Source organism: Panthera leo, chromosome B2 (assembly GCF_018350215.1).
Source record: "Panthera leo isolate Ple1 chromosome B2, P.leo_Ple1_pat1.1, whole genome shotgun sequence".
NCBI classification, from domain to species: Eukaryota; Metazoa; Chordata; class Mammalia; order Carnivora; family Felidae; genus Panthera; species Panthera leo.
In genome coordinates this window covers 39,758,204-39,785,066 of record NC_056683.1, presented here as the reverse complement: position 1 = coordinate 39,785,066, position 26,863 = coordinate 39,758,204, and the positions used below count along the sequence as shown (strand labels likewise).

The 26,863-nt window shown below is 43.4% G+C and overlaps 2 protein-coding genes across 12 annotated transcripts in view; one reads left to right on the top strand and one right to left on the bottom strand.

Moving 5' to 3' along the window:
- USP49 (ubiquitin specific peptidase 49) overlaps positions 1-21,185 on the top strand; it is an 89,723-nt gene extending 68,538 nt beyond the window's left edge. For 6 of the 10 annotated variants that reach the window (XM_042938735.1, XM_042938734.1, XM_042938732.1 and 3 more), the window contains 5 exons: positions 9,716-11,081; positions 12,401-12,605; positions 16,824-16,932; positions 17,426-17,631; positions 18,787-21,185. In XM_042938735.1, the coding sequence (XP_042794669.1) occupies positions 9,744-11,081; positions 12,401-12,605; positions 16,824-16,932; positions 17,426-17,631; positions 18,787-18,977 (2,049 nt within the window). In that variant the 5' untranslated portion in view covers positions 9,716-9,743 and the 3' untranslated portion in view covers positions 18,978-21,185. The remainder of the gene's footprint in view (positions 1-9,715; positions 11,082-12,400; positions 12,606-16,823; positions 16,933-17,425; positions 17,632-18,786) is intronic. The other 4 variants (XR_006202604.1, XR_006202605.1, XR_006202603.1 and 1 more) reach the window with 4 other exon arrangements.
- Positions 21,186-25,351: 4,166 nt separating this feature from the next.
- On the bottom strand, positions 25,352-26,749 carry TOMM6 (translocase of outer mitochondrial membrane 6). Of its 2 annotated transcripts, none has more exons than XM_042938729.1 (3): positions 26,522-26,749; positions 25,901-26,005; positions 25,352-25,722 (listed from the first exon to the last, which is right to left on the bottom strand). In XM_042938729.1, exons 1-2 carry the CDS (start codon positions 26,647-26,649, stop codon positions 25,909-25,911), a joined length of 225 nt encoding a protein of 74 aa, XP_042794663.1. In that variant the 5' UTR covers positions 26,650-26,749; the 3' UTR covers positions 25,352-25,722; positions 25,901-25,908. The 2 variants fall into 2 exon arrangements, with proteins under 2 accessions (XP_042794663.1, XP_042794662.1); XM_042938728.1 differs by having other exon boundaries at positions 25,352-25,675.
- Positions 26,750-26,863: the final 114 nt, after the last annotated feature.

Here is a 26,863-nt window from a genome sequence, read left to right as displayed (position 1 = left end):
CTGTTGGTTGAGGTTTGTGAATATTGGATCGGATCCATGTGGCCAAATGTTGCTTTGCCAAACATGCGGACTGGGAGTAACGTGTGTCCGCCTGTGGGGTCAGAGGTCTGTGCTCTTGTTTGCTGAGACCACAGGGAGACTTAGGAAGGTACAGGATGGGCTCCTTGACACCTAGATGATCAGAGTTAGTGAGGGAGGAGCAGAACTTGACAAAATGAGGGATTTTTCTTTTCCAATAAGGGAAGAAGTTCAGAGAGAAGCTTTAGACCAAGCAAGAGCATTTCAACAGACTGATTAAAGTGGCTTTGTGACCCCCAAAGACAAAGATACTCAGGAAGTTTTTGTGGGCAGAAGTATTTGAAAGAAACTTTGGGGGCCAGCAAAGAAGTTGCCACCTGAGCCTGAAGGGTATATTTGAGGCCCAGACCAAAGGGTATTTTGCCAGCCATCTTCTGTGACTAACACTGCCGAGAACTGCTTTTTTGATTTGGTGCGTTTGTTTCGGGTGGGAGGGTGTGTTTCACAGTAAAACTAGACGTGATGGTAAAATGATGATAGAGAGTGAAAGGTTCTCACAGATTGTCTAATTCGTGATACTCTTTTGCTATCAGAGAATATATTCTTTACTTTTTTGTCTTAAAAAATTTTTGTGGAACTTTGTAAGCATATCCTAAAATAAAGAGAATAGTATAATGAGCTCTATGTACCCATCAACCAGCTTCAACAAGTATGAATGTTTTGACAGTGTTTCATCTATCTTCCTGCCACTCCCCCCAGAATAGTTTAAAGCAAATTCCACACATCATAATATTTCACCTATAAATACTTGAGATATTTCTAACATACAAAGACTGAAAAGGTATAACCACTGTATCACTGTCACACAAAATAGTTATTTAATGTTTTCTAATACTTTGTGTTCAAATTTCTCCAGCTGTGGACTTCGGGTGGTAGAGAGGGAAGGATTACAGAGGCAGAAAGAAATCTGGGGAGTGATGGGTGTGTTCAGTCTTTTGATTGGGGTGATTTTATAAGTATATACTATATGCCAAAACTTACCAAATTGTATACTTTAAATATGTATAGTTTGTTGTATGTCACTTATATCTCAATGAAACTGTTAAAAAAAATAGTGAAAATAGCTAGAGGCATACAATATTTTAAAACATTTTTTCCCAGTTATCTGCAAACTACCTTTTTATAGTTGGTTTGTTCAAATCAAGATTTAAATATGAGCCACACAGGGGCGCCTGGGTGGTTCAGTCAGTTAAGCGTCCAACTTCAGCTCAGGTTATGACTTCCTTGCTCGTGTGTTCAAGTCCCGAGTCGGGCTCTGTGCTGACAGCTCAGAGCCCAGAGCCTGCTTCAGTTTCTGTGTCTCCCTCTCTCTCTGCTCCTCCCCTGCTCACACTCTGTCTCTCAAAAATAAATAAATATTTTTTTAAAAATTAAAAAATAGATACATTTGAGGTACACATTGAATGTGGTTGATATGTCTCTAGGTTTCATATAATCTATAGCAGATCCATCCCCACCCCCTTTTTCCTCGTGTCATTTATTTATTAAAGACTACAGATCATTGAGCCCATAGCATTTGCCACACTCTGATGTGGTAATCTGGCTAATTGCAGCCTTGTGGTAGCATGTTCTGTCACCCACATTTCTCATACCCTAGTAGTTAGAGCTAAATGCTTCACTGGACTCAGATTCAGGTCTTTCAGCCAGAGTACTTCATAGGTGATGCTGCTGTGAGCCCTTTATTACATCCTATCAGGGAAGCGTGTAGTGTCTGATTCTCCTGCTTTTAGTGTAAAGCTGATCAGTGGAGTCAGGTGTTACTGGTGTTAACCATTCCTGATAAAGTTTCCTGTCAGTTTTCACCTAGTAGTATAAGAAGCTGCTGCCTCCATCTATTCATTAGGGGTAAATTGTTCGCTGGGTGTGTGTTTGTATAATTTTTAACAGCTCTACTAAGGTGTAATTTACATACAGTTAACCGCACATACTTAAAGCACACAATTCAAGAAGTTTTGGCACACATACAGACTTTGACATATGTATACGTTGTTGATGACTGACTGGCTGCTGTGGAGAGCATACTGTTTTAGAGGCATATTGCAGGGACAAACCACAATTCCTGGGGTCAAATTTTTGAAAGGTTAACCCTGATTCTCAGTGTCAGAGATTTTCCATATGGCAGTGGAGTAGAAGAGGGAGCCTTTAGTTTGGACCTTGCTTCAACACTAGCTTGTCAGGGAGACAATGCTAAAACATTTACACCAGGTTGTAGCAAATAGGCCCCTTTGATCAGGCAGCAGCATAAATTATAGTAAAGCTGTGTTTCATGTTTATACAGCAAACCTAGTTATCCTCTACTCTTGGCTACCATTTCTCTGCAGAGTCACAGGTGACATTTCTAACAGTGTGTGTATGTGTGTGTGTGTGTGTGTGTGTGTGTGTGTGTGTGTTTTCCACGTGGATTCAGAATTTCTTGTGAGCACTCTTTTTTGGCCACCTTTCCCCAGTCTACTCTCCTCCTCGACAAGGTGTTGATAAGTTTTAGGCACAGACCTCTTTGGCAAGAGTATTAGGTTAATCAATCTAAAGGTCAGATCCCTTGAAGGCCAGCTAGCTTAGCTTTGTTCCACAGATGGCATCTCCATAACCCTCTATCAGTCATCTTATGTATCTTGATCACCTGGAGACCTGCATGAAACTGTATATATCTCGGTGCCTGAGCATCACGGCTACTAAGCAAACAAAAAAGCGCAAAACATGTTCAATAGCTTCGTCTTGCAGATACTATTAATAGTCGTATACATAATGCAAGCATCCGACTGAAAATCCAACCTGAGACTGAGACTCTGCAATGAAATGGATTTTATATTCAGAAGTTCTTGCGGGACTCTGAAAATACTAAAAATTGTGGAGTTGTATGCTTTAAATGAGTGAATTTTATGGTATGTAAACTATCTGAATAAAGTGCTTTTTAAGAAGTATTTGTGAAAATTAAAATACATTATCTTGGGGCGCCTGGGTGGCTCAGTCAGTTGAACGTCCGACTCTTGATTTCTACTCAGGCCATGATTCCAAGGTTGTGGGATCGAGCCCTGTATCAGGCCCCGTGCTGAGTGTGGAGCCTGCTTAAGATTCTCTCTCTCTCCCTCTGCCCCAGTCCTCCACTTTCGTTCTTTCTCTCTAAAAATTAAAAAAACAAAATAAAATATATCATCTTGTACAGAAATGATACTCAACATTCTAGAAATAGATGAAATCACTGAGAAGAGAGCCAAAGACAGAACCTTGAGAAAAGCCTACATTTCCAGGAAGAGAGACACACAAAAACAGGGAAGGTATAATTACAGACATAGGAAGAAAACCAGAGAAGAACAGTAGCCTAAAATTCAGGCTAATGAACTTCGCTATAAGGAAATTACTGATGACCTTTGAGAAAATAGTTTCCATGCAATGGATGTGGTGAAGAGTGAACTGTGAGGGAAGATGCAGCTGCACATGATCTTGCCAGAAATAAAGTAGGCGGAGGAGGAAGTGTCTGTATGCCTCTCCTTCTCTGTCTAGACAGGAGAGACTTGGGCATATGTGTACCTGGAGAGAAAGGTGAACAAAAGACGGCAGAGACTGAAGGTACAAAGGGCTTAAACCCAATTCCAGCTCTTACTGTGGTCAGAGAGGTTGGTATTTGGTACAGAGCAGAGCATTTTTTCCGTGCTGGTTGTGCTGCCCTTGTCATTGTCCCTGCTGGGCCACAGGTACGGCCCCTGCCCTGGGCAGAGCAGGGTCATGGGCCTGGCCCAGCTTCCTACGTGAACCCTACTCCTTTTTTACTGAAGAAGGCAAGGCCTAACACAAGTGAGAGAGACACATGGGCGTAACCTAAATCTGCTGTCACCAACAATTAGACAGTCATTCCTGAACACCGGTACTTGACTACTGACACCAGGTGAGCGGGAACACAGCTCACAAGGCTTGGCACACCCAGCGTATGAGTATGCCATTGCCCGTGGCTCAGAGTCACTGCTTCAGTAGTCAGCCCTGTCCTCAGGTCAGAGGTCAGAACACATTTAGTCAGTGCTTCTGAAGCCCTCTCAAGAGAATTCAGCCTCTCTAGGAGTCTCCGAGCAGTGCTCTGACTTATAGGTTACCCTCCTCCCCTCCGGTCACCCCCATATTCAGGGAGGATGGGAACCCAGAGGGAGGGGCAGGAGGAAGGGAGCAGCAAGGAGTGGGGACACTCCACCCATTCAGCCCCCTCCCCACACATACACTGCCTTAGCAAAGGGCTTCTGAGCACTCTCACCAATGTCATCCCTCTCAGGCTCTTCTCCTACTTTTTGTCTTATTTTGTATTTTTATTGTTTTTGCCTTACTGTAGCCGTAATCTAAAAATGCAAAAGGCTACTTTCATTGTGCTTATAATACAGCCTGTTAGAGCCCTGCATAATACTCTAGAATGTAGCATTCTTCCCTTTGGGGTTATTAACTGTACCTTCACCTTTTCCTTAATTGTATATTGGTATTAAATTATACTTTCCCATATCTTTTGGAAATAAAATGTTAGCTGAAAATAAAATTCATTTCCAGTACTTATTTAGAAAAATGTATTCACCGTGTCTTTTCAAGCAGTCTTTGCGAGTTTTGTGGTACATGCAATTTAGGGTACATTTAGTAAGTTGAAGGGTTAAAATACCCTGTGCTGTCGCATATGGCAGTGAGCAGAATCGCAGATGTTGATGATACCACGTAATTAGTATTCTTTTATGTAAATGAAGGCTGTCAGCATGTTACCATAGTGTCTACTCTCTCTGAAGCTGGAATTTATGCCACTTGGTCTCACTAAGACCAGGCAGGATTATTCCACTGTCCTTAGTTAAGAACTGAGAAGAAAATCACTATGATGAGGGAGAGAGAATAAATGGGATTCTCTCCAAAAGAGATTATTTTTTTCCTATTTGGTTTTTGTTGATTCCCCCCGCCTTCCCTGCAGAAGTTTTATTCTGGTGATGTAGTTAACACGTTTAGGATCAGCTAAGAAATTTGCTACAAGAGAACAATTGGAATGCCCCAATTAAAAGACAATCATATTTTTAAGCTATAGATTTTTGAAAGATGATTGTAATGTTCGGTCATCTCATACAGAGACTTTAAAAAAAAAAAAAGAATGGGATAAATCTAGAAGTTCCTAATTCAGAACAAAGGCATGAGTTGAAGATTTCATTACCTTCTTCTAATTTAATATTTAGTGGCACTAACTATAGTGGGATGCTTTTAAATAGTGATTATGTCTTGTAGTCGAGTTGATTCATATTTTTAAAATAAAACTATGGTAATTAAAGAAGCAATAATATTTTGTCAAGTTTATTTACCCCATCTGTAGATCAATCCAGGGTGTGTAGGACATTCATTTAAAGTTGCTCATCTCCTTATCAATGGAGAACTGTTAAGGCACATCTTATTCTTTGCCAGTTACACTGCAAGTTTAGCTCTGGGATGTTGGGTGTCTGTCACACTGGGTGATGTAGGTTTTAAGTGGAAGTGTTAGGACTATTATGGCCTTTGGGAATTATGAAGGAAAAGGTGTACATATCAGCAAAATGTAAAATAGAATTCTTTACACTTATGGGTGTTAGGCCTGGTTCTTAATCAGAGTATGTATGAGAGGTATGTTAAACCTTGCCTCTCTTGAACGGAGTATACCTGGATTGTGTTCTCTTTATTCTTTATTTTGTATGTTGGTTAAAGTGGCTTTTTTCTTTTGTGTCATTTTTGGGTGGTTTCCATTTCATGATATGTTTTTTCCCCAGAGAAGCTAGTCTGCCTAGCTTAACTCAGTGTGGTGAGGTACAAGGTAGCCCTGTGTTTTCCTGAATGGATTTACTCTGCCATATGGCAGGTTAGTGAGTTGCCACGACAGATTTGTAATGGGAAAAGGGCTGTGTAGGAAAGGATGTGCGTGATCAGCAGATTTATAGATCAGAAAATGAAATCGGAAGAAAGAATTTCCAGAGTGCCCTTTCCATTTGACAGCTCTTCACGGAGAGGGTGTGGAATGGTTCTTTGGTGTTTTTCTATTTGGGCTTTTGGCTGTTCAGCATAGGCCTTGATTTTGCAAGGCATCAGTGTTCCGAGTGTTGTGTTGCTGGCTTCCTGTTCACAGAGATATTCTCTTTGTAGGATTTAAAGCTGTGCTGAGTTTCATGTGATAAGATCTCTGTAGCAATTAAATTCCTGAAGACACATCAAGGCTCCTGTTGGCTAAAATGGGGATTTGCCAGGTTTTGAGTCATAAGAAGAGGCTATTCAGATACGATTCAGTGAGTACTGAATCTTTCAAAGGAAAGAAAACAAAAAGAAAAGCCGAGTGAGCTAAAGATTTATATGTCCTGGTGTATTTAAGTCTGTGCTATCCAGTATTGCAGCCACTACCCATATATAGTTATTTAAATTTAAATTAATCAAAATTAGGAGCACCTGGGTGGCTTAGTTGGCTAAGTGTTAGATTCTTGATTTCGTCTCAGGTCATGATCTCTAGGTTTGTGGGTTTGAGCCACATATCAGGCTCTGTGCAGACAGCACAGAGCCTGCTTGAGATGTGCAGACAGCACAGAGCCTGCTTGAGAGTCTCTCCCTCTATCTGCCCCTCTTCCGCTCTCTCTCTCTCTCTCAAAATAAATAAATAAACTTTTAAAAGTTAAATTAAAATTAAAACTAAAGGTTCAGTCCCTCATTCTCACTAGCCACATTGCAAGTACTCAATAGGCACAGGTGGCCAGTTAATACAGTATTAAGCAGCACAGATAAATTATATTTCCATTATTGCTGGAAGTTCTATTGGATAATTAATGTTGGTCGAAGTAGAAGATGTCGAGAAAGAAAATTCTTTCTTTGATTTCCATGAGGACATCTTCATCCCTATCATTTACTGGATTAGTGCAATGGTTCTGAGGTTTTAATGCACAAGCAAGTCCTCTGTAGGGCTTATTTTAAATGGAGACTTGAGACCCCTCCCCAGATTCTGATTCATTAGGTTTGGAGCTGTGACCAGAAATCTGTACAAATAACAAGTATCCTAGGGAATTCTGATGCTGGTAAGTGGCTCAGAAACTACATTTTGAAAAATATTAAGTGAGGAACTTGAGAGTTGCCAGTCTCTTGATTTTGCTTCCCCCTTCGCTCTGTAATTATTGACTTTCTTTTGTGTCCCCAGTAATTGGTTACAAGCACCATGCATACTCAACTTCAACTTTTGGTTGGTAATAAATAGCAAAAAGAAAATTCATTTATTTACCATCTCATCTTTTTAATATATGTACGTTTTAATCTGGCTGTGCCCTACAAAAAGTAAAAAGAAATGGTTAATTCAGTGCCATTCTGGACTGTGTGGGAAGGTAAGTCTGACAGAACACCTCTGACCACTAAGAGTTGAGCACCCACAAATTGTGAAGCTATAAAGGGGTGAAAAAAGAAATATAACACATGATCTTCTCACCGAAGAAGATTATATCTAGTTAGGAAATACATCCAGAGACTTACAGGGCACTTAGTAAAACAAATCAATAATTAGAAAAATAATGTAGGAGAACCTAAATCCTGAAAGAACTCAAAGGAAAAGCATGATCTGACTTGATTGAAGATCACCTAGGTTGCTTTCCTTTGTATGATTTAAGGGTTTCTTATCTAGGGACATGGCTTTTGCCAATCTGGAATGGGCAATAAAAAATAGGAAGGATCTCTCATTTGGTCCTGTGGTATATAGTTGTAGGTTTTAGCAATAGGACAAGGCCAAAAAGGGCATCTGGAAACCAATTAAAGGAACTACTCAGAATACACTGGATTTAAAACTTCTCTGGGTGACTCCATAATCATGCAACTTCATTTGCTCGCAGAAATGAAAGTGTAGAAGAAATGGGGTTGAAGGAAGTTTATAGGAGGAAATACCTTTAGGAAATTTAAATATTGGTACTGGCAAAGAAAAAAAAAAAACTGTCAAGGTTCCAAAGAATAAAGAGTTTTCTTTTAAATTAATTGTCTAGCCTCTTTTCCTTAGAGAAATTGCCCATTAGGTTTCTCGGAAGAACAATATGGAAGAAGCAATGTTAGGAAGACAGGAAGAAGAAAAAAGCTCAATATGTTGCCACTATTTTAAAAAGCATTTTCATGTATATCATCTGGAAGATTTGTTTTTTTTTTTTTTTTTTTTTTTTCTTTTTGCTTGGTAGTTTGGTTAAACCAGTAGCCACTCCATCACTTGTCCTAAGAGATCTAATTCGGTACTTACATATACTTTTAGTAACGAAAGTAAAAGTTTTCCCACCGTTTCTACAAGATGTACATGTGCTTTTCACATTGTCTTAGTCCCTCAGGGTTGCTATAAAAAAAATACCATGACTCGGTGGCTTATAAACAGCAAATGTTTCTCTTAGTTTGAAGGCTGGGATGTCCCAAGATCATGGCACCAAATTCCATGTCTGGTAAGGACTTCCTGATTCACGGCCACAAGACTGGCACTGTGTCCTCACGTGGGTGAGGGGTGAGGGAACTGTTTTATAAGGACACTAAAATCCCATTCGTGAAGGCTCATTCCATGAGGGTCAACCCATTCATGACCTGATCATCTCCCAAAGGCCCTGCCTCCTAATACCATCACCTTGGGCAAGGGGCATTTTAGCACATGAATGGGGGTTACACAAACATTCAGACCATAGTGGACATATAAAATGTTATTTAGATTGGGGTGCCTTGCTGGATCAGTCGGTAGAGCATGTGACTCTTGATCTAGGGGTTGTGAGTGTGAGCACCATGCTGGGTGTAGAGCCTACTACCAAAAAAAAAAAAAAAAAAAAAAAAGTTATTTAGATTCAGACTCACAGACTATCTCCTTAGCCAGGTTCTTTGGACCCAAGAAAAGAAAAATGGCACCTTAGGGACACCTGGGTGGCTAAGTCAGTTATGCATCCAACTTCAGCTTAGGTCATGATCTCAAGGTTCATGAGTTCAAGCCTCGTGTCAGGCTCTGTGCTGACAGCTCGGAGCCTGGAGCCTGCTTCAGATTCTGTGTCTCCCTCGCTCTCTGCCCCTCCCGTGCTCGCACTGTTTCTCTCTCTCTCTCAAAAATAAACATTAAAAATTTTTTAAAGAAAAATGGCACCTTGTACTGTAGAGGACTTTCTTACTTTTACCTGTCCTGTTACCTCTATTTTGAAATACATTGAAACTGACCTAAGATTGCCTTTACATTTGAGGGTCTTCATCTCTTACTGGTATTTGAAACATTATGTCTCTCCTCTCCTGTCCCTTTGTGCATACAACTAAGATCTTGATCGGTACAAGATACAGAGGACATGATCAGTTCAGAGATGGTTCAGAATACAAGTTTCTTTCCCCTGGTGGCCAGTTGGGTGCAATGTGAATGAACTAAGGGTAATGACATTAAGGAATACAAATCAGCTTCACGTAAAAATTAGCTGATATTCGGGAATTTATACAAGCTTAGAAAATGTAAAGATTCGACTTGGTGCCAAGCCCTCCCCCCAAGACAGTATTTTATCTCTTAACCTCCTTCCGAAGGAACCAATTTTGAATTGAAAACTAGTGAGCATTGAGTTGAAAACGGCGGTTGCGAGCCTTTTTCTAGGAAAAGATTTTGCTGAAAGCTCTCTCTCTCTCTCTCTCTTTTTCTGGGGCTCTGTCGTGTCAGGTTGAAAGACTGGAGCCTTCTATAAGACATGGATAGATGCAAACATGTCGGGCGGTTGCGGCTCGCCCAGGACCACTCCATCCTGAACCCGCAGAAGTGGTGCTGCAGGGAGTGCGCCACCACCGAGTCGGTGTGGGCTTGTCTCAAGTGCTCGCACGTGGCCTGCGGCCGCTACATCGAGGATCACGCCCTTAAACACTTTGAGGAGACTGGGCACCCGCTAGCTATGGAGGTCCGAGATCTGTACGTGTTCTGTTACCTGTGCAAGGACTATGTGCTCAACGATAACCCCGAGGGGGACCTGAAGCTGCTCAGAAGCTCCCTCCTGGCGGTCAGGGGCCAGAAGCAGGACCCGCCGCTGAGGCGCGGCCGGACGCTGCGGTCCATGGCCTCGGGCGAGGACGCCGTCCCGCCGCAGCGCGTTCCTCAGGGACAGCCGCAGATGCTCACGGCTCTGTGGTACCGGCGCCAGCGCCTGCTGGCCAAGACGCTGCGGCTCTGGTTCGAGAAGAGCTCCCGCGGCCAGGCGAAGCTGGAGCAGCGGCGGCAGGAGGAGGCGCTGGAGCGCAAGAAGGAGGAGGCGCGGCAGCGGCGGCGCGAGGTGAAACGGCGGCTGCTGGAGGAGCTGGCCAGCGCCCCTCCGCGCAAGAGCGCGCGCCTGCTGCTGCACGCGCCCCGCGCCGCCGCCCCGCGCCCCGCCCCGCCGCGCGCGCCCGCCGGGGGCCGCCCCCAGCCACGACGCGCGCCCGCCATAGCGCCGGGCGTCACGGGCCTGCGCAACCTGGGCAACACCTGCTACATGAACTCCATCCTGCAGGTGCTCAGCCACCTCCAGAAGTTCCGCGAGTGTTTTCTGAACCTCGACCCTTCCCAGACCCAACAACTATTTCCCAAGGCCCCCAACGGGAAGGCTCCGCTCTCGGGCAGGCCGGCCGGCAGCTCGGCCACCGAGCTGTCGGCCAGGAGCGACCGGGCTGAGTCGTGCGAGCGGGAGGGCCTCTGCTTCAACGGCGGGGCCTCCATCAGCAGGAGCCTAGAACTCATCCAGAACAAGGAGCCGAGCTCGAAGCACATTTCCCTCTGTCACGAACTGCACACCCTCTTCCGTGTCATGTGGTCCGGCAAGTGGGCCCTGGTGTCGCCCTTCGCCATGCTTCACTCCGTGTGGAGCCTGATCCCCGCCTTCCGGGGCTACGACCAGCAGGACGCGCAGGAATTCCTCTGTGAGCTGTTGCACAAAGTGCAGCAAGAGCTCGAGTCCGAGGGCACCACGCGCCGGATCCTCATCCCCTTCTCCCAGAGGAAGCTCACCAAACAGGTCTTAAAGGTGGTGAACACCATATTCCACGGGCAGCTACTCAGTCAGGTAGGTTGGCCCACCCTGACCCCTACACTGCCCACCGCACTGCAGGGAGACTTGCTGGTTAGAGTTTGGGCTTCCTGTGAGTGCCTCCCACAGGTTATCTGGGAGGACTAGGGTAGCCAACATTTGCTGTAATTACGCATAATGGGGGGTGGCCATTGTACCTTGCATTGTGCTGTACGTTGTGTTGGCCTCGTTGGGGAACTTGCCTCCTCTTTCTGGGCAGGTTTTTGGTTGAATTTGCCATATCGTTTCATTTTCAGTGAATGTCTTTAAGCTTTAATGACAATATAGGTAATATAATCTCATTGTTAAAATTAAGTACCCATTGTTGGCATGCCATCCCTAGATCAGTTTCAGGAAACTGAACAGGTTGCCTATAACCCTGGTTCCACCCTAGTTTGAAAGAGCATTCTTCCTTCCAGGACATGCTTTACATAAAAGGAAGGGAGGTGGCTAGGAGGATGCCCAAGGCCTAAGCAAGCTTCTCTCCTGTTGCTCATTACCTCTTCTTTTCTGGATTGTTAGCATGTAGGGACATAAGCCAAGACTCATAGATAGAACTTTGTGCAGAAAGAATTTTTAGAGTTAAAAAACTGGACAACTTAAGAGATTGAGGTGAAACTTCTACATTATGCTACTGAGGTTTGTGTCTTGGTGTTTACAGTTTTAAAAGAGTGATGAATGGGATGGAAGAGAAGGTTTATTTAGGCTTTTTTTTAAGCATGTGAAAGGGGAAGTATTTATGGGCACTTCCTCTACACCCTGAGGGTCCATAGGAAGAAAGGTGCATCGGGAAGGTTATGGGGGAGAGGAGGTCTAATAAGGTACCCTGAGGCTCTTTGAATACAAGGATCTGTGTAGGGATACTGCAAGAAACAAGGGCAAAAAAGAGAGGCAAGTTGGAGTGGGTGGAAGGAGCAAAGTCTGGATGAAGAAGTTGTGAGGATGAGAGAAGCAGACAGGAATCTGCCAATTCTCTATCTCAGACCGATCTGTGAATGATCCCATGATAACTATTGGTCTGTACTACCACAGCATTGAATGGTAGAGCATGCTTTGGGAGAAGAGAAGAGAGAAACGGGAAGGTAATAACCTGTGCTGTGTAGTTTTCCAGTTCCAGCTGGCATCATAGTTAGCAATGTATACCAGAAGTAATATGCTCTAATGCTCTTAAAGTTATTATTTTAGTATTACAGTGAAAGATTTTTTTGAAAACTACACTTAGTTTTGGTAGGTTATGTGTTTTCTGTAAATCGAGCAAAAGTGTATGTGGGAAGCATGGAGATTATATAACCTGTGAATCAATCTTTTCATTCTAGGTCACATGTGTATCATGCAATTACAAATCCAATACCATTGAGCCCTTTTGGGATTTGTCCCTGGAATTCCCTGAACGGTATCACTGCATAGAAAAGGGGTTTGTCCCTTTGAATCAGACTGAGTGCCTGCTCACTGAGATGCTGGCCAAGTTCACAGAGACAGAGGCCCTGGAAGGGAGAATCTACGCTTGTGACCAGTGTAACAGTGAGTGCTGGGAGGTGGAAGTGGAGGGGGAGAGGTGGGTGTGCACCTGAAATATCAGTTTAAGATGCTGCTTTTGCCCTTTTCATCAAAAGTAACAATGATAATTCTGAGTGGTTTTAAAGCATCTTTTAAAGATTTTTTTTCCTCCCATTTTCCTGAAAACAAGCATGTCGACGTCGTATGTTAAAAAACAAAACCAAACCTAGGTGTTGGGCTTCCTTTGACTCCTGCTGTGATTGACATTAGTTGTTATCTTGGGAGGCATTGAAAGGATCCTGAAATGGGGAATCTAAGAATGTTAGTACTTGCTTCCTAGTGCTACAAGGGTCCTACTTAAATTCATGAATATAGATTTGACGGTTCTTATTTCATCTAAAGTCAGGTGGCATAGCCTGTGTGAGGGTTACGGTATCAGAAATGTGTATTTTTGTACCGAATTTGTAGATTTCAGGTCTGTCAGAATTGATGCTAAAGATTGGTAGGAGACCAAGAAAGCAAGTCGTAAGGTGCATCATCTTCATGGTTACTTTCTGCATTTGTTTTCACATGCCTTCACATGCCATGCATTTGGGGAAGTGGGGGAAGGAGGTCATAAAGTATCTCTGCCATGGCTCTAATTTAAAGTGGAACTCTTTCCATGTAGTTACGTAGACATCTGACACAGACCTCCTTCTGTCTTGCCACACTAACACTCAATGCTTTTGCTAACCCAGCACATACAGAGGGAATACAGAGCAAACTTGGAAACTCATGTTTGGGTTTTTTGGCATGTCAAGATTTGGAAGCTAAAATTAATGGATTGTGTACATATCTTGAAATCAATTTGCAGCCATAAAATAATTTGGACTACAAGTTTTGGGAACCACAATCTTATGATGACCCTTCTTAGTATGTTTGCATATCGTCTTTAAAATAGTAAATAGTGGGAAACATGTTGTCCCTGAAGAATCAGAACAAAAATCAAAAGTCATACTTGATATAATTTTGCCACTTATTTTTTTTTTAACATTTATTTATTTTGAGAGAGAGAGAGAGAGAGAGAACACATGAGCAGCAGAGGGGCAGAGAGAGAGGATGAGAGAGAACCCAAGCACAGGTTCTGCGCTGTCAGCACAGAGCCTGACATAGGACTCGGTCCCACGAACCATGAGATCATGACTTAAGTGGAAATCAAGAATCAGACACTTAACCAACTGGGCCACCCAGGTGCCCCCATTTTGCCATTTTAGAATGCTGTACTTGGTTGACTATAGAGTCACCTGCCCTGTTCCTCACTGAGATATAAAGATAGTGACCTAAAGTATCTTATTAAGAGCAGTATCTATTTGGTTTTCTTTTTTTTTTTTTTTAATGTCTATTTTTGAGAGAGAGAGTGCAGCAGGGAGGGGCAGACAGAGAGAGACAGAATCTGAAGCAGGCTCCAGCCTCCGAGATGTCAGTACAGAGCCCCATGCGGGGCTCAAACCCACGAACCATGAGATCATGACCCACGCCTAAGTTGGACACGCAACTGACTAAGCCACCCAGGTGCTCCCTATTTGGTTTTCTTAAGATAGTGATTCTTAAAGCTTCTTACTTGTAAGGAACAGACGGATGTTAAAAGCTGAACTTCATCATTCTCAGACATGACAGATTAGGTAAGAAATATTTTGTATTTATTTTTGCAAGAAAGCCATGTTTTTCTGGTTGCCAGATGTGCCAATTTCCAGGATTTCTCTAGGCGAGTTCAAATGGGGAAGGGAATCTATGGTGAAAGTACAAGATGTATTTTTGTTGTCTGTGAAGTTTCAAAACTGTCAGTCTTCTCGCTCTCTATGTGGCCAGCTTAATCAAATGGAGACAGAACTGATCAATCTCTGTTGAATCAGTCATTTCTTTTTCTTTGTGAATTTCATTTTAGGGAAACAAAGCCAGTTTCTATATTGTGTTCATCTTAGCTCACATACTCCCTCTGCTGAGAGTGGCAGTCGCTGCCAGGGTTCCCAGGCAGAGCTGCAAGAATTTTTGAAAATCTGCTGGTGAATCAGAATGTAAAATAAGGCCAGGCCCCTCTTTAGATTCTTTCTGTTCATGCCCCTACATATCATGACCACCAGCCCTAGTCAAAGGTCCTATGGCACGCTCATTCTGCTGCAGTCTGTTGTGAAACCAGCAGCTTCACATCCTGTTGTCACAGGAAGCTCTGTGAAGCGTCATCTGGCTGTGATCTGCTACCTTTCATGAATGGTATAGGTACAACTTAGAATCAGATGTCAGGCTCTTCAGACATTGAGACCATGATAGCTCAAAAACAATTAGCAGGCACCACAGTGGACCACTAATTTTATATTCCCATCCATTCACCAGTCTAGTTAATATAATAACTGACTGGTTGTCTATAAGTGGTTTCAGAGAAGGCTTCTGATGGGAATTAAGAGAACTTTATTTCCATGGTTTATTTGATGTGATGTATTATTTTTTTAACATTTGTTTTATTTTTTGAGAGAGACAGAACACGAGTGGGGGAGGGGCAGAGAGAGAGGGAGACACAGAATGTGAAGCAGGCTCCAGGCTCTGAGCGGTCAGCACAGAGCCTGACACAGGGCTCGAACTCACAAACCGTGAGACCATGACTTGAGCTGAAGTCGGACACTTAACCGACTGAGCCACCCAGGTGCCCCTATTTGATGTAATTTAGAAATGCATTCTCCTCGGGGCACCTGAGTAATTCAGTCAGTTGGGCATCCGACTTTGGCTCAGTTTCTGACTTCAAGCCCCACGCTGGGCTCGCTGCTGTCAGACTGTCAGCACAGAGTCTACTTTGGATCCTCTGTCCTGCTCTCTTTACCCCTCCCCCGCTTGCACTCTCCCCAAAATAAATAAATATTAGAAAAAAAAAAAAAAAAGAAATGCATTCTCCTCACAACTCAGTAGCTTCAGAAACAAAATTAGAGTCTGAGCACTGGTTCTGCTTTGGACTGGATGAATTTGGCCAGCCTGTCCACCTTGTCCTACATGTCCAGCAATGTGCTTATCCAAGAAAATGTTTCAAAAACTAGGTATAGCATAAAACTATAAAACCAGCAGTTTCTTTTCTAAATGTTTATATATGCCACAAACAAATCATGCTGAAAAAAAGAATCTGTTAAAATATTCTGTCCTGGGATGCCTCCGTGGCTCAGTCAGTTGAGCATCCGACTTCGGCTCAGGTCGTGATCTCATGGCTTGTGAGTTCGAGCCCCGTGTCAGGCTCTGTGCAGACAGCTCAAAGCCTGGAGCTGCTTTGGATTTTGTGTCTCCCTCTCTCTCTGCCCCTCCTCCACTCACACTCTGTCTCTCTCAAAGATAAACAAACATAAATAAACAAACAAACAAATATTCTGTCCTTTGGTAATCCTGTATCATTTTACTTTTTTCCTAAGCCTGAAATACATGCATTATTCCCCATTTCACAGGAGAGAAAACGGGAGATAGAGTTTTGAATGGCATAAAACCAGCTGTGAGCAGGAAACAGAATTAGACCTACCTGAGGAAAACAAAAACCTTTAAAAATTACATTTTGGTGCATCCTAATTTAAGTTATAAGCCCATATATAAAGGCATAGAACCCCAACATATGCATCTACTCTGTGTGCCTATTGTTGCAGTGACCTTCCATTATATTCCATTAATGAATATATGATATCAGGAGTATACCACCCTAAACCTGTATCAGTTTTGAAGGTTGCTGATGCAAACTCTTAGAAGTGGATATATCAGGATTAGGTTTGTTTTTCAGTCAACTGAAACAATAATGACTTGAAGCAAGTTTTAGTTGTGTTTTTTTTTTTTTTTTTCTGTTATGTAAAAAGAAGTCTGAAGAATATTCAGGGGCCAGCATGGCAGCTGCATGGTCACTGGGGACCCAAGCGCCTTCCACCTTTCAACTTGACTAGGGTTTCCATCCCCGAGGTTACCTGTTGGTCCAAGAGCAGTTTGGGCAGTTGCAGTCATCCCAAGGGCACCACACAATCATCCCTTTCATCTCTGGCAGAACTGCCGTGGCCACACCAGGCAGGCACAGGAGGCTGGGTTATGCAGTCTTACAGAGGGTCACATTGCTGTCCCAAATGAAACTGAGGTTCAAATACTGACAGATAAGGAGAATGCATATTGAGTGGCAAGTCATTATCTCTGCCATAGCTAGGAAAGAATGAGACTCCTCACAATCTGTGTCTTCTACCTTCCCAAACCATATAGGCAAACGACGAAAATCCAATCCAAAACCCCTTGTTCTGAGTGAAGCTAGAAAGCAGTTAATGATCTACAGACTACCTCAGGTCCTCCGGCTGCACCTTAAAAGATTCAGGTGAGCTTGCTCTGGGGCCTTCCAGGTGGCTGTGAGCTGTGGGGATAGCTGCTTCAAAGGCTTTGGTATTGGGAGGGGAAGCCTGTTCCCTAGAGACCTTGCACTTTTCTGTGGCGATTAAATGTTGGAACCGGGGACAGGGCTTTAGCCCTTACAGCCCTGTTTAACCAGCTAGCCTGCACTGCGTGTCCATGCTTAAAGATTTTCTAGCCTCCCTTGCGCTTACATAGAGTCATCTTCAGAATCTAGCATGATATAATCTGAAAAAAAAAGGCAGGCAGTAAACTACAACAAGGTTATTTTAGGGATTTCTAGTTTCAGAGTACATCATGGAACATTCACAGGAAATATATGTGGATACTGATCACTGTTTTATTGATGCAAAAACCAAATCTGGAAGGTTATGTTTTCTCATTTCTCTTGTTTTACCTTCCTCTGCCTATGATAGCATATGCTATTTTTTACTAGTAAGAAATTTATATCTATGTTTTAGGTGGTCTGGCCGTAATCATCGAGAGAAGATTGGGGTCCATGTCGTCTTTGACCAGGTATTAAACATGGAACCTTACTGCTGCAGGGACATGCTCTCCTCTCTTGACAAAGAGACCTTTGCCTATGATCTCTCCGCAGTGGTCATGCATCACGGGAAAGGGTTTGGCTCAGGACACTACACAGCCTATTGCTACAACACAGAGGGAGGTGCGTGCGCTTTACTCTGTGGGGTGGGGGACACGGAAGAGGGTTGGTTTGTCCACATTCCATCACTTCCCTTTTATTTCATCTTTAGGGGGATATTGCATACATTAAAATCCAGTGGAAAGAATTACGAAAGTTGGATTCAAATTTTGGATATATCACCAAGTGACAACATAAGATTGCCCTAAGAATTGACAGGAACTGACACATGTAAAAGTACTTAGCATGGTCCCTAGCACATAATGCTCAATTAATGTTAGATGTTCTATTATTTTTTAAAAAATTATTTTTAATGTTTATTTATTTTTGAGAGAGAGAGAGAGCGAGACAGAATTCAAAGCAGGTTCCAGGCTCTGAGCTGTCAGCACAGAGCCTGACACAGGGCTCAAGCTCACAAACTGTGAGATCATGACCTGAGCCGAAGTCGGATGCTTAATCGACTGAGCCACCCAGGCGCCCCTGGACATTCTATTATTAATGCTTCTGCAGACCTGTTTCCTTCGTGGTTATGCAGAAATGCTATGGCTTACCTAACCTCATGGAGATAATGTATGAATCTCATTAGCCCCAGCTCATAATAAAGCTGAAGACATTTAAAGAGTGCTTACTATATCCTTACCATGGGAGGTGTGGGGATACAAGGGCTCTCCCAAGGAGCTTTCAGTCCTCGTACCCAGAGCACAGTCTCCCAGGTATTGTACTGAGGCACATGGGCTGCGGATGTGTTTTCAGTAATGAACCCCTTAGCCCTTGAGGCAGCCAGAGTAAAATAACTTTTTATTGCTTCTAAATTTTCCTTTTATCGCTCCTCCATTTACATTTCACCTCTCCTCCTCCTCCTCTTCCCATCTCTTAGCCCCTAGTCTTCAGTCTGTTTTTGTAGAGGCCCTAACGGACAATGGAAAAGCCTGAATAAAAGGAGGACAAAAATTACAGTCAGTCAATATTGTTAGTATTGTGGTGGGGTTTGATGGGGTTAAAGCCAGTGGCTGCAGGGAAGTCTGTTGGTTTCATTTACCTGTCTTTCCCCACCACCAACAATCGGGTTGGCTCTATTCAGAACTCCTCTGTCCCTTTCTTCATCTCCTGGTTTTGCCTGCTGACTGGAAATACAAGTTGGATAGTCATTTTCTCTCTTTCTTTCCTTTGGTTTCCTAGGTTTTTGGGTCCACTGCAATGACTCAAAGCTGAATGTATGCAGTGTCGAGGAAGTGTGCAAAACTCAAGCCTACATCCTTTTTTACACTCAAAGAACAGTTCAGGGCAATGCAAGAATTTCAGAAACCCAACTCCAAGCTCAGGTGCAGCCCAGCAACAACGATGAGGGCAGACCACGGACCTTCCCCTGAATGGGAGGCATGTATCAAGGACTGGCTTGCTTTTAAACTGTTGGTGTTCATACATCTTTCCTCTTATAGGAAATAAGGTTTAGTGCAGGAACAGATTGCTAGGTTTGCCTCACTGGGACTACAGCAGAAGGTGCCAGGTGACTTCCTATCCTATCCTAAAATCTGTAGTCACCTTTCTTTTGAATGGATTTGGGAATTCCCTCTTTGATAAATCAAAAGGAGTAACTTCTATGAAGATTCTTTCATCAGTTGCTTCTGAATATAGAGGATCTGGGTGGAGGAAAGAGGGAGAAAATTGATCATATGCACCGAGGAGAGCAGCCATGTTTTCTTTCCATTCTGTGACCCCCACTAATCAGGACCTCCTGCAATGCCAGAGGAACCCTCCTGTTGTGAGGAGCCCAGGACAGAGCACATGAGGTGGGGCCCTGGGCTGGCAGCTTGCTGGATGAGATTGGTTCCAGGGCAGGAGGTGAATAATAAGGATTTGTTCCTACAAAGGAAGTAACCATCAGGGGTTCAAAACATGCAGACTTCCTTTTTTAGAGGATAGCAGTGGAAGAGTGGAATGAGATGCATAGAGCAAATTTCCCCCATGCAGAATGGGAGATTTTTCCAGTGTCCTACCCTCCCTGGCTGCTACTGCTGCTGTCACTTAATCATTCCACATCTTCTGAGACTGGTGTGAACAACCCTCTATTCTAAAGAAGGAGCAGTTCATATGGGGAAGCAATACATTGTCCCTGACATGTTCTTTCTTGCATGCTGAGCCTAAGGGCATTCCTGGCTACCCAGTTCTGTAGCATATCCCTGGTTCAGGTGTAGGGCAAGCACATGGTTTGGTTTAAATTGGTGTTTAGGTCAGTTGTCTGAGGCTTTCTCAGAACTCAGTTGAGGAGAGAGGCAGGGATAGCCGGTGGTCCAGGCCGTATCTGAATGCCTGTCACCTGTCCTCACCTCCATGCAGCATGCAGCTTTTCTTAGCCTGCAGCTTCTTTGTGGCACCTAGAGGGCTAGAACATTTTTGTTCAACACAAGGTTTGGGAATTTCTGCTTTCCTAGGGCTGAGGAATCTGCCCCCATATGTCCGAACAGTTCACTGCTGCTGGCCCTGGCCTATCTCCTCCTAAATCTGATAATCCCTACTGTTTCTTTATCTAACTACACTCAATCCATCAGAGAAAAAAAGAGTGCCCTGTCCTTAAGTGCTAGTAAAATACATCTTTGTTTTTATACTGGATCAGTTTCTAAGTGGAATGATGGAAACCCTCCACCCCATCAGGCACCACTGAATTTCCCTTCTCAATCCTTCAGTTAGACTCACCAGTAAAAGTGAACGTAAACCAGAAGTCTCATCGTGGGGGCTGCTGAAGTCTGCCTCAACCTGTCATTATGAATGCTCATCTTTTGACTGAGTGTATCATACGAACATTTCAATTCAGGTAGGAATACAGTTGTCACTTGAAGGAAGCAGATGTGGAGGGAGTTTGGGGAAGGGTGGGAGGTTGGGACAAGAGAGGGTTCAAGAATGAGGGTCGTAGCTTAGGGGTGTTGGTGAGCCCCATTTCCAGAGCAGGTCTGTAGCATTTGCTGTTGACCTCTTTGAGATGAACTCTCCCGTAGGACCTGACAGACAGCACTGAGACATGGAGGAAATTCAGACAGAAAATGGCTCACCCTGATAAGGGGGAGTGACTATATATTTTAAATTAAACTTGCTTTTTCCAACACTGTGAGGTTTCTGTAATATTTAGCTTTTATTTGGAAGCGATAGCGTATGGCATTTTTTATGCTGTTTGGTTTATATTGTCTACTGCAGGCTTTTTTGTATAAGCTTGGCCCAGGGCTCACCCTCTCCTGGACACTGTTTTAAAGTGTCACAGCTGCCCTTGCTGCCAGAGGCTCTGATGTAAAGGTATACTCTCTAGATCCACGTTTTTTAAGTTGGCAGGATTGGTGAAGACTTTTTTGTGGCAATGGAAAAGCCCATTAACTCAAAAAAAAAAAAAAGAGAGAGAGAGTAAGAAGGAAAGGAAAATATAAATTGTGCCTCATCTTTCTTTGAATGCTGTACTTTATTCTAGAAAAAGAGAACTTACAAATGGAAAAGAACTAATAGAGCAGCTACTTCATCCCTCAGGCTGTCTAGGGGGAAATACTTCAGAAAAATGAACATTTAATGGAAAATTAAAAGATCTTCAAACTTAATTTTTAAAAATAGTTTTATACCAAATATTTATAAGAATTATTAAGCAGATTTAAGGATTTTGTAAAATAAGTGCTTAACTTAGCTGAGCACCCACATATCAAATTAATAAAATGGTTTAAAGGGAGTTGGACCAGAAACCACTAGAGTCCTCGCTGAGCTGCAAACTCTCGAAGGTGCCCCTGCAGTCACAGACACCTCAGGTACCCAGAGGCAGCAGCACTAGACGCTGTTGAGAAGTTAGTATTTATGGAGATTTTTATTAAAGAGTTCCCTGCTGCATAAGCCGATGGCTATTGTGCGGGAAGTGTCCCTTTGCCTTTAATTTATTTGCATATTGGAGGTAGATGGATTTCTTAGTTGCATCTTACTTTAAATCGAAACATTCTAAAGAGAAGAAAATAAGAACCAGGTAGAAGTTGACTAGATGCTGCCAAATCAAACCCAAGATCTCCTAACTGAACCTTACGGGCCTGCTTCTCCCAGGCAAGTAGTTCGAGTCCCGTTCCAGGAACCCTTTGTAGTTGGCTGGTGTGTTTACTTCCTGCTGTAGCCAGCCAAGATGAATGCACCCTGGCCCTCAAAAAGGATCTTTACCTCAATCTAGCTTGACCCTCATCCTTGTGGTTGCCTCCGAGATGAGCATCCATGCTAGTGTTAAAAAAAAAAAAAAATTAGGAATGCCCTCAACAGCCAGGAACTGAAGCTCTTATTAAATGGCAGGCAGAGCTCTTGCCAGCTTTGATCCAGTCCCCTCTTGGGCTGAGGGGGGCAGTGCCACACTGTAAAGAATTTCCAGATGTCTCTTAAAATGTCATGAATAAAATTAGAAACTGTAGAAGTGTTAATGTGTCCTATGGACTCAATAGCAGAGTTTATTTTTGGTTTTAATGGCAAGGCTTCTAGCGTCAATGATTGTACAAGTTCCCTTCTCTGGCTATGCTTCCAGTTCCATCCCAGTGCAAGAACTAGTGAAGTGGGTTGGCCTGGCAGTGGGGCATGGCCCTAACCAGGCCCCAGAAGCCTGAGAGAGGTCGACAGTAGGACAGAACGAAAACTTGGTTGGGTATGGGGGGGTGGGATGTGGGTGGGCAGGCAGGGAGGGAGAAATGGAGTTTGTTCTACTTATTGATAAAGCTTTGTGAACTAATTTTATACAATTCATAACATTTGGTGCCTTGTAACCAGTTATGGTTTGCATGGGATTGAAAAGATTAAGTGAGGGAAAGGATGCCTCCGTATCATTTTAAGTGGCAAATGGGTCTGTACAGTGTAAAGGACATTTGGTATCAGACTTTGTAAAAGCATTTCATTTCATGTGTGTAAAAGATAATTATTACCAGCAAATTCTGAAATTTTACTGTAATGTCCAAAATCTTTGGATTTGTCACTATTCATCAAATGGCTGCTTTCCAAGGCAGACTATGTCCCCTATTCTTTTTCACCACTCCTTTTATGTTCCAAACATTAACTCGGGCCTTTTCAGGTAGGCTGGGAGTGCTACCTCTTCCTAAACATATACTATATACCCTTGCCGGGTTATACCTTATAAGTGGAAGGGTTGCTTTCCAGCTGGTTGGGAGAGCACAAATGTTCAGAAAGGGCCTTTTTTTCTAATGCTGGGCAACTTAGGGTAGAAGTCAAACAAAAATGATTCCTCCTGAGGTATTACTTTCATTAGTTCTGAAGTTCTTTTGCACAAAATTTCAGGAAGCAGTGTAGAACACAACCTCCTATATGTGAACCTTGAGATTGTAAGGCAAGCCCAGTGCACTGTGTAATATGCAAAAGAGAAGGCTCAAAGAACCTGTCCCAGCCACCCCCGCCCCAGCCCCTTTCCTGGCAGGTGCTGACTAGAATGGTGCTGAGTGGCTGTGGAAGGGGAGAAGACCCAGTCTGCTCACCTGCAGGGCTGTTTATAGCCTGTTCCTTTTACTCTGACCTTAAGGTTTCCAATGAGCTCATGAGACTTCACCAAAGGGTGTTTAGAAAGCTCACCACTTGAAGCACATTTGATAACCGGTTCCCTCAGCCTAATTACTGGCCTAATTAGGTGAGGAGGTTGTACCTTTGGAGCAAAATCTCCCATGGCAACTTAGTTTTTTTTTTACCGGGTAAGTATGCACCTCCCTGGTGGTGGTTCCTTTTTTTCAAGTCAGCACTAAAGCTAAAAAGCGCCTTCTAAATATGACTGTGAGTTTAGTTTTGTATCTTCCACCTTTAACCATTCTCTTGGTCTAGGGCTTTGACTTGAACCAAGTGTTACCTTATTCTTTCAACCCACACATTGCTCTAAATACACCATAGCCACTAGGGCATTAAGGCAAATGGTCATTTTTGTGGACTCTTTCCTTACTTCTGCTGGCATGTTTCCATTTAAAATCTAAATAGGTAGTAGAAGAGATTTTCATAGTACTGTTAACCAGCCAGGGCTGAATATCACGTCACCGATGTAAAATGGACTTCCCTTGGGGAGGGTGTTGTGTTGGAATGGTAAAAGCCAGCATTTTCATTTACAAAATTAATGACTGTTCATCAAAATTTTGGGAAATTGTAGACTTGAGAGCTTTACTTGCTAAATTCTTAACACTTGAGGAATGAAGCCAGTTTAAATGAAACTTTACCATGCCAGTATTATGGCTTTATAAACTGACTAACAGTAAATGAAGCTATAACATTAAATTTTGAGTGAAATGTGAATTATGCTTTTGGAAGCTGCCATGTCATCATTGCTGGATTTTTCTTTTCAACTTTAAAAAACCTTTTAAAATAGACTTTTCAGTTGTGAGTAGGATCGGGTTGCCGACTTCAAGGATCTGTTTCCTACCAATGAAGGACAGGAGGTGCTGGTATTTGTCTTAGTGGTCTGATACAGATATGAACGGGCTTAGAATCTATGCTATGGCTTAAAAGTTTCCTTCCTGGTCACCATTTGGGAGGTGATGGCTTCAAACCTAAGCCTTGCTCTCATGTATATGACCCTTCCTCATCGTAACACCCAGTAAGTTACAAAACTATCAAATCATCTGTGGTCCCAGTATAGATAGATTCTTAGAGGGTGAGGGCTTCGTGGTAAGCTAGCCACGGGCCTGAATTCACAGCTCAAACTCTTCCCTAACAGGTGGGACCTACCCGATCAATACAAGAGAATGGTGCTTTTTAAAATACATATACAATCTAATTCTCAATCAGATTTCTTAATGAGATTTATGCCAGTAGGGTCAAGAAGGACTGTTTTGTCCTATTTACCTTTTGTGAACAGATTGCTAGACATCTGTCAACTCTAACAATTAGGCCACTGTGGTGCATTCATACTGACCTCCCTTTCCAATTCATGTCCTTTAATCCCATACTAGTTCCACAGGAGACTTGGCATGGAAAAGCAGGATTTTAAAAAATGCCTAGTAGATGGGGTGCCTGGCTGGCTCAGTTGGAAGATCATGTGACTTCTGATCTCGGGATTGTGAATTTGAGCCCCATGTTGGGTGTACAGACTACTTAAATAAACTTTAAAAATAAAACAAAATAATAAGGATAAAAATACCTAGAATAAATCAAGTAGAAAAAAATGGCCATGGGGAACTTGTCTCTATTTCCACATCTTTCCGAGCCTACATGAGTCTTTTCCATGCCAGTTCCTTTCATATTCCATTTCCAAAGAACTCCAAACTCCTGGACAGTGGCACTACCATGACTTTTAGGGTCAGAAAACATTTCCTTGGGAAGAAAGCAGCTTCCTCAAGCAGTTTCTTTAGTGCCCACTGCCCAGGCTTGCTTACACCTTGCCTCCACCTGCACATCACTGCCCTCTTTCTACCAACAAATCCCACTCTATTACAGCAACAATGCCCCCTTGGTGCCTGGAAAACCCACCTGGTGCACTAAAATGCTATGCAACACCGAATGGCTTCTTCCTCTAGTTCTGCTCAAAAATGGAAATTCCTCAAAAATAAGTTTCCTCTTATGTTCACATCAAGTACAATGGCTACAGTTTCCTTTTTTTTTTTTCAATATGAAGCAAACCACCTCTGTTACAATCCATGTTTGAGGCTTGTTCCTGTCTCTTTTGAGTGTGAAATATAAATCATGTTTTTATGATTTTTGTAAATCTTGACTTTTTACACCTTGTTTTTGTAAGCCGAAGTTTCTTATTAAAAGAATAAAATGATTTGTCTTTGCGTGCAGTCTTTATTCCAAATATTTGTTAAAATACCATTAGGTTATTCCTCAGGACAAGAGCAAAAATCACCCCCTGCAGAAACTTTGGACCTATGTACAGAACTTTATAGAACAGAGGACAACACTTTGGCTGAAGCCTGACTGCTGACCAGAGAATGGAGTTCTGAGTGGGCTCAACGAAGAAAAGGCAATCGGGAAGGGAAGGTGCCCGTCTGAATGAAACTTCAACTTCCATCAGGGAAAGTCTTGTGATGGTCAAAGATTGGAGGCTGTTTTTGGAAGGTTCGAGTACAGCACAGGGAGTTCCATGTGTCTGCAATCAGACGACAGGACAACGGGTGGCATTAGAAATGTAAAAGCCTGAAGGGAAATTAGGAAGAGACTCAAAATTTCTTGCAATGTCTGTAAACATATTTAACTAGGAGTAGCCAAGGGCCTTATGTCAAGTCTCCTTCATTTTATAAACAGAAGATAAAAATTATTGCTTCTCTCTGCCTTTAGGGCTCCTAGACACGCAGAACAGTAGTTAAGTGCTTACCTATTTGGCTATACCCCTGGCTGAGGGGCCATTAGATCAATGTCACTCAAATTCCTGGCCAGCCAAACGCCTGCAGCAAAAAGTCCCAAATTGAGGATCAAGTTCCTGGAAAAAGAATATTTGATTAACCCTGTGCTCACTGAGTCACTTGTCTTTAATGAAACATACCACGAGTAAAGGTTTACCATCACCACCCTGGAAAAACCTCCCGGGGGCACAAAGACTGTTCTAGAACTGCAGGAAGGTAGATCTTTACGAAGGCAGGTTGCCCACGACCCACGTGGTTACTTGCTTGGCAGTCGTTCCTGTGTCTAACGGGATCAAATGCAAAAGCCAATCAAACACTCGCCCAGGGCTGAAAAGACTGTGCGCTGGCGCCTCTTTTTCCCGGGTCCCCTGGTCAGGGTGAGATTCTGTAGGCAGCCCAGTAACTGAAAAGATCGCTTTTGCCGCACGGGAACTCTCCCAGTCAAGGACCTCTCCAAAGCACACCCAGAGTCACTGCGAGGCCAAAACGCTGGCAAATGTAAAGGCGCCAGGTTGGGCGAAGATGGGAAGTATGGGAGGTGTGTATAGGGGAGCGGAGGGCCAGAAAAGGACAAGTTCCCGGACTTCGGTTACCTCCGGAAATCGTTCCTGTCGGTGGCGAAGCGGTAGACGCCCCGAAGCCAATCTCCCACGTTGTCCGGAATTTCGGGAGCTTCATTCGCCGCGCCCGGGGCGCTCACCCCGACCCCACTGGAAGCCATAGTAGTACCCTCGAGATCCACAAGGCCTCGCCCGACGCACCGTGTCGGCGCCGGAGGATACGCAACTTCCGGTCTTGCACTTCCGCCGGCTACGGACCGGCAGGGGGCGCAGCTGCTCCAGAGAGGTCGGGCGCCCGGGTGAGAGAACTCCTGGGCTGCGCGTCCCCGAGCTCCTCAAGGGGAGGAGCGCGGCCTGGCACTACAGTCGCCTGGA

What these genes read in the sequence shown, in the direction of transcription:
- TOMM6 (XM_042938729.1), bottom strand. Translation starts at nt 26,649, where the DNA reads ATGGCTTCCAGTGGGGTCGGGGTGAGCGCCCCGGGCGCGGCGAATGAA. An exon ending in GACAGGAACGATTTCCGGAG is followed by an intron (nt 26,006 to 26,521) that starts GTAACCGAAGTC and finishes TTCTTTTTCCAG; the next exon opens with GAACTTGATCCTCAATTTGG.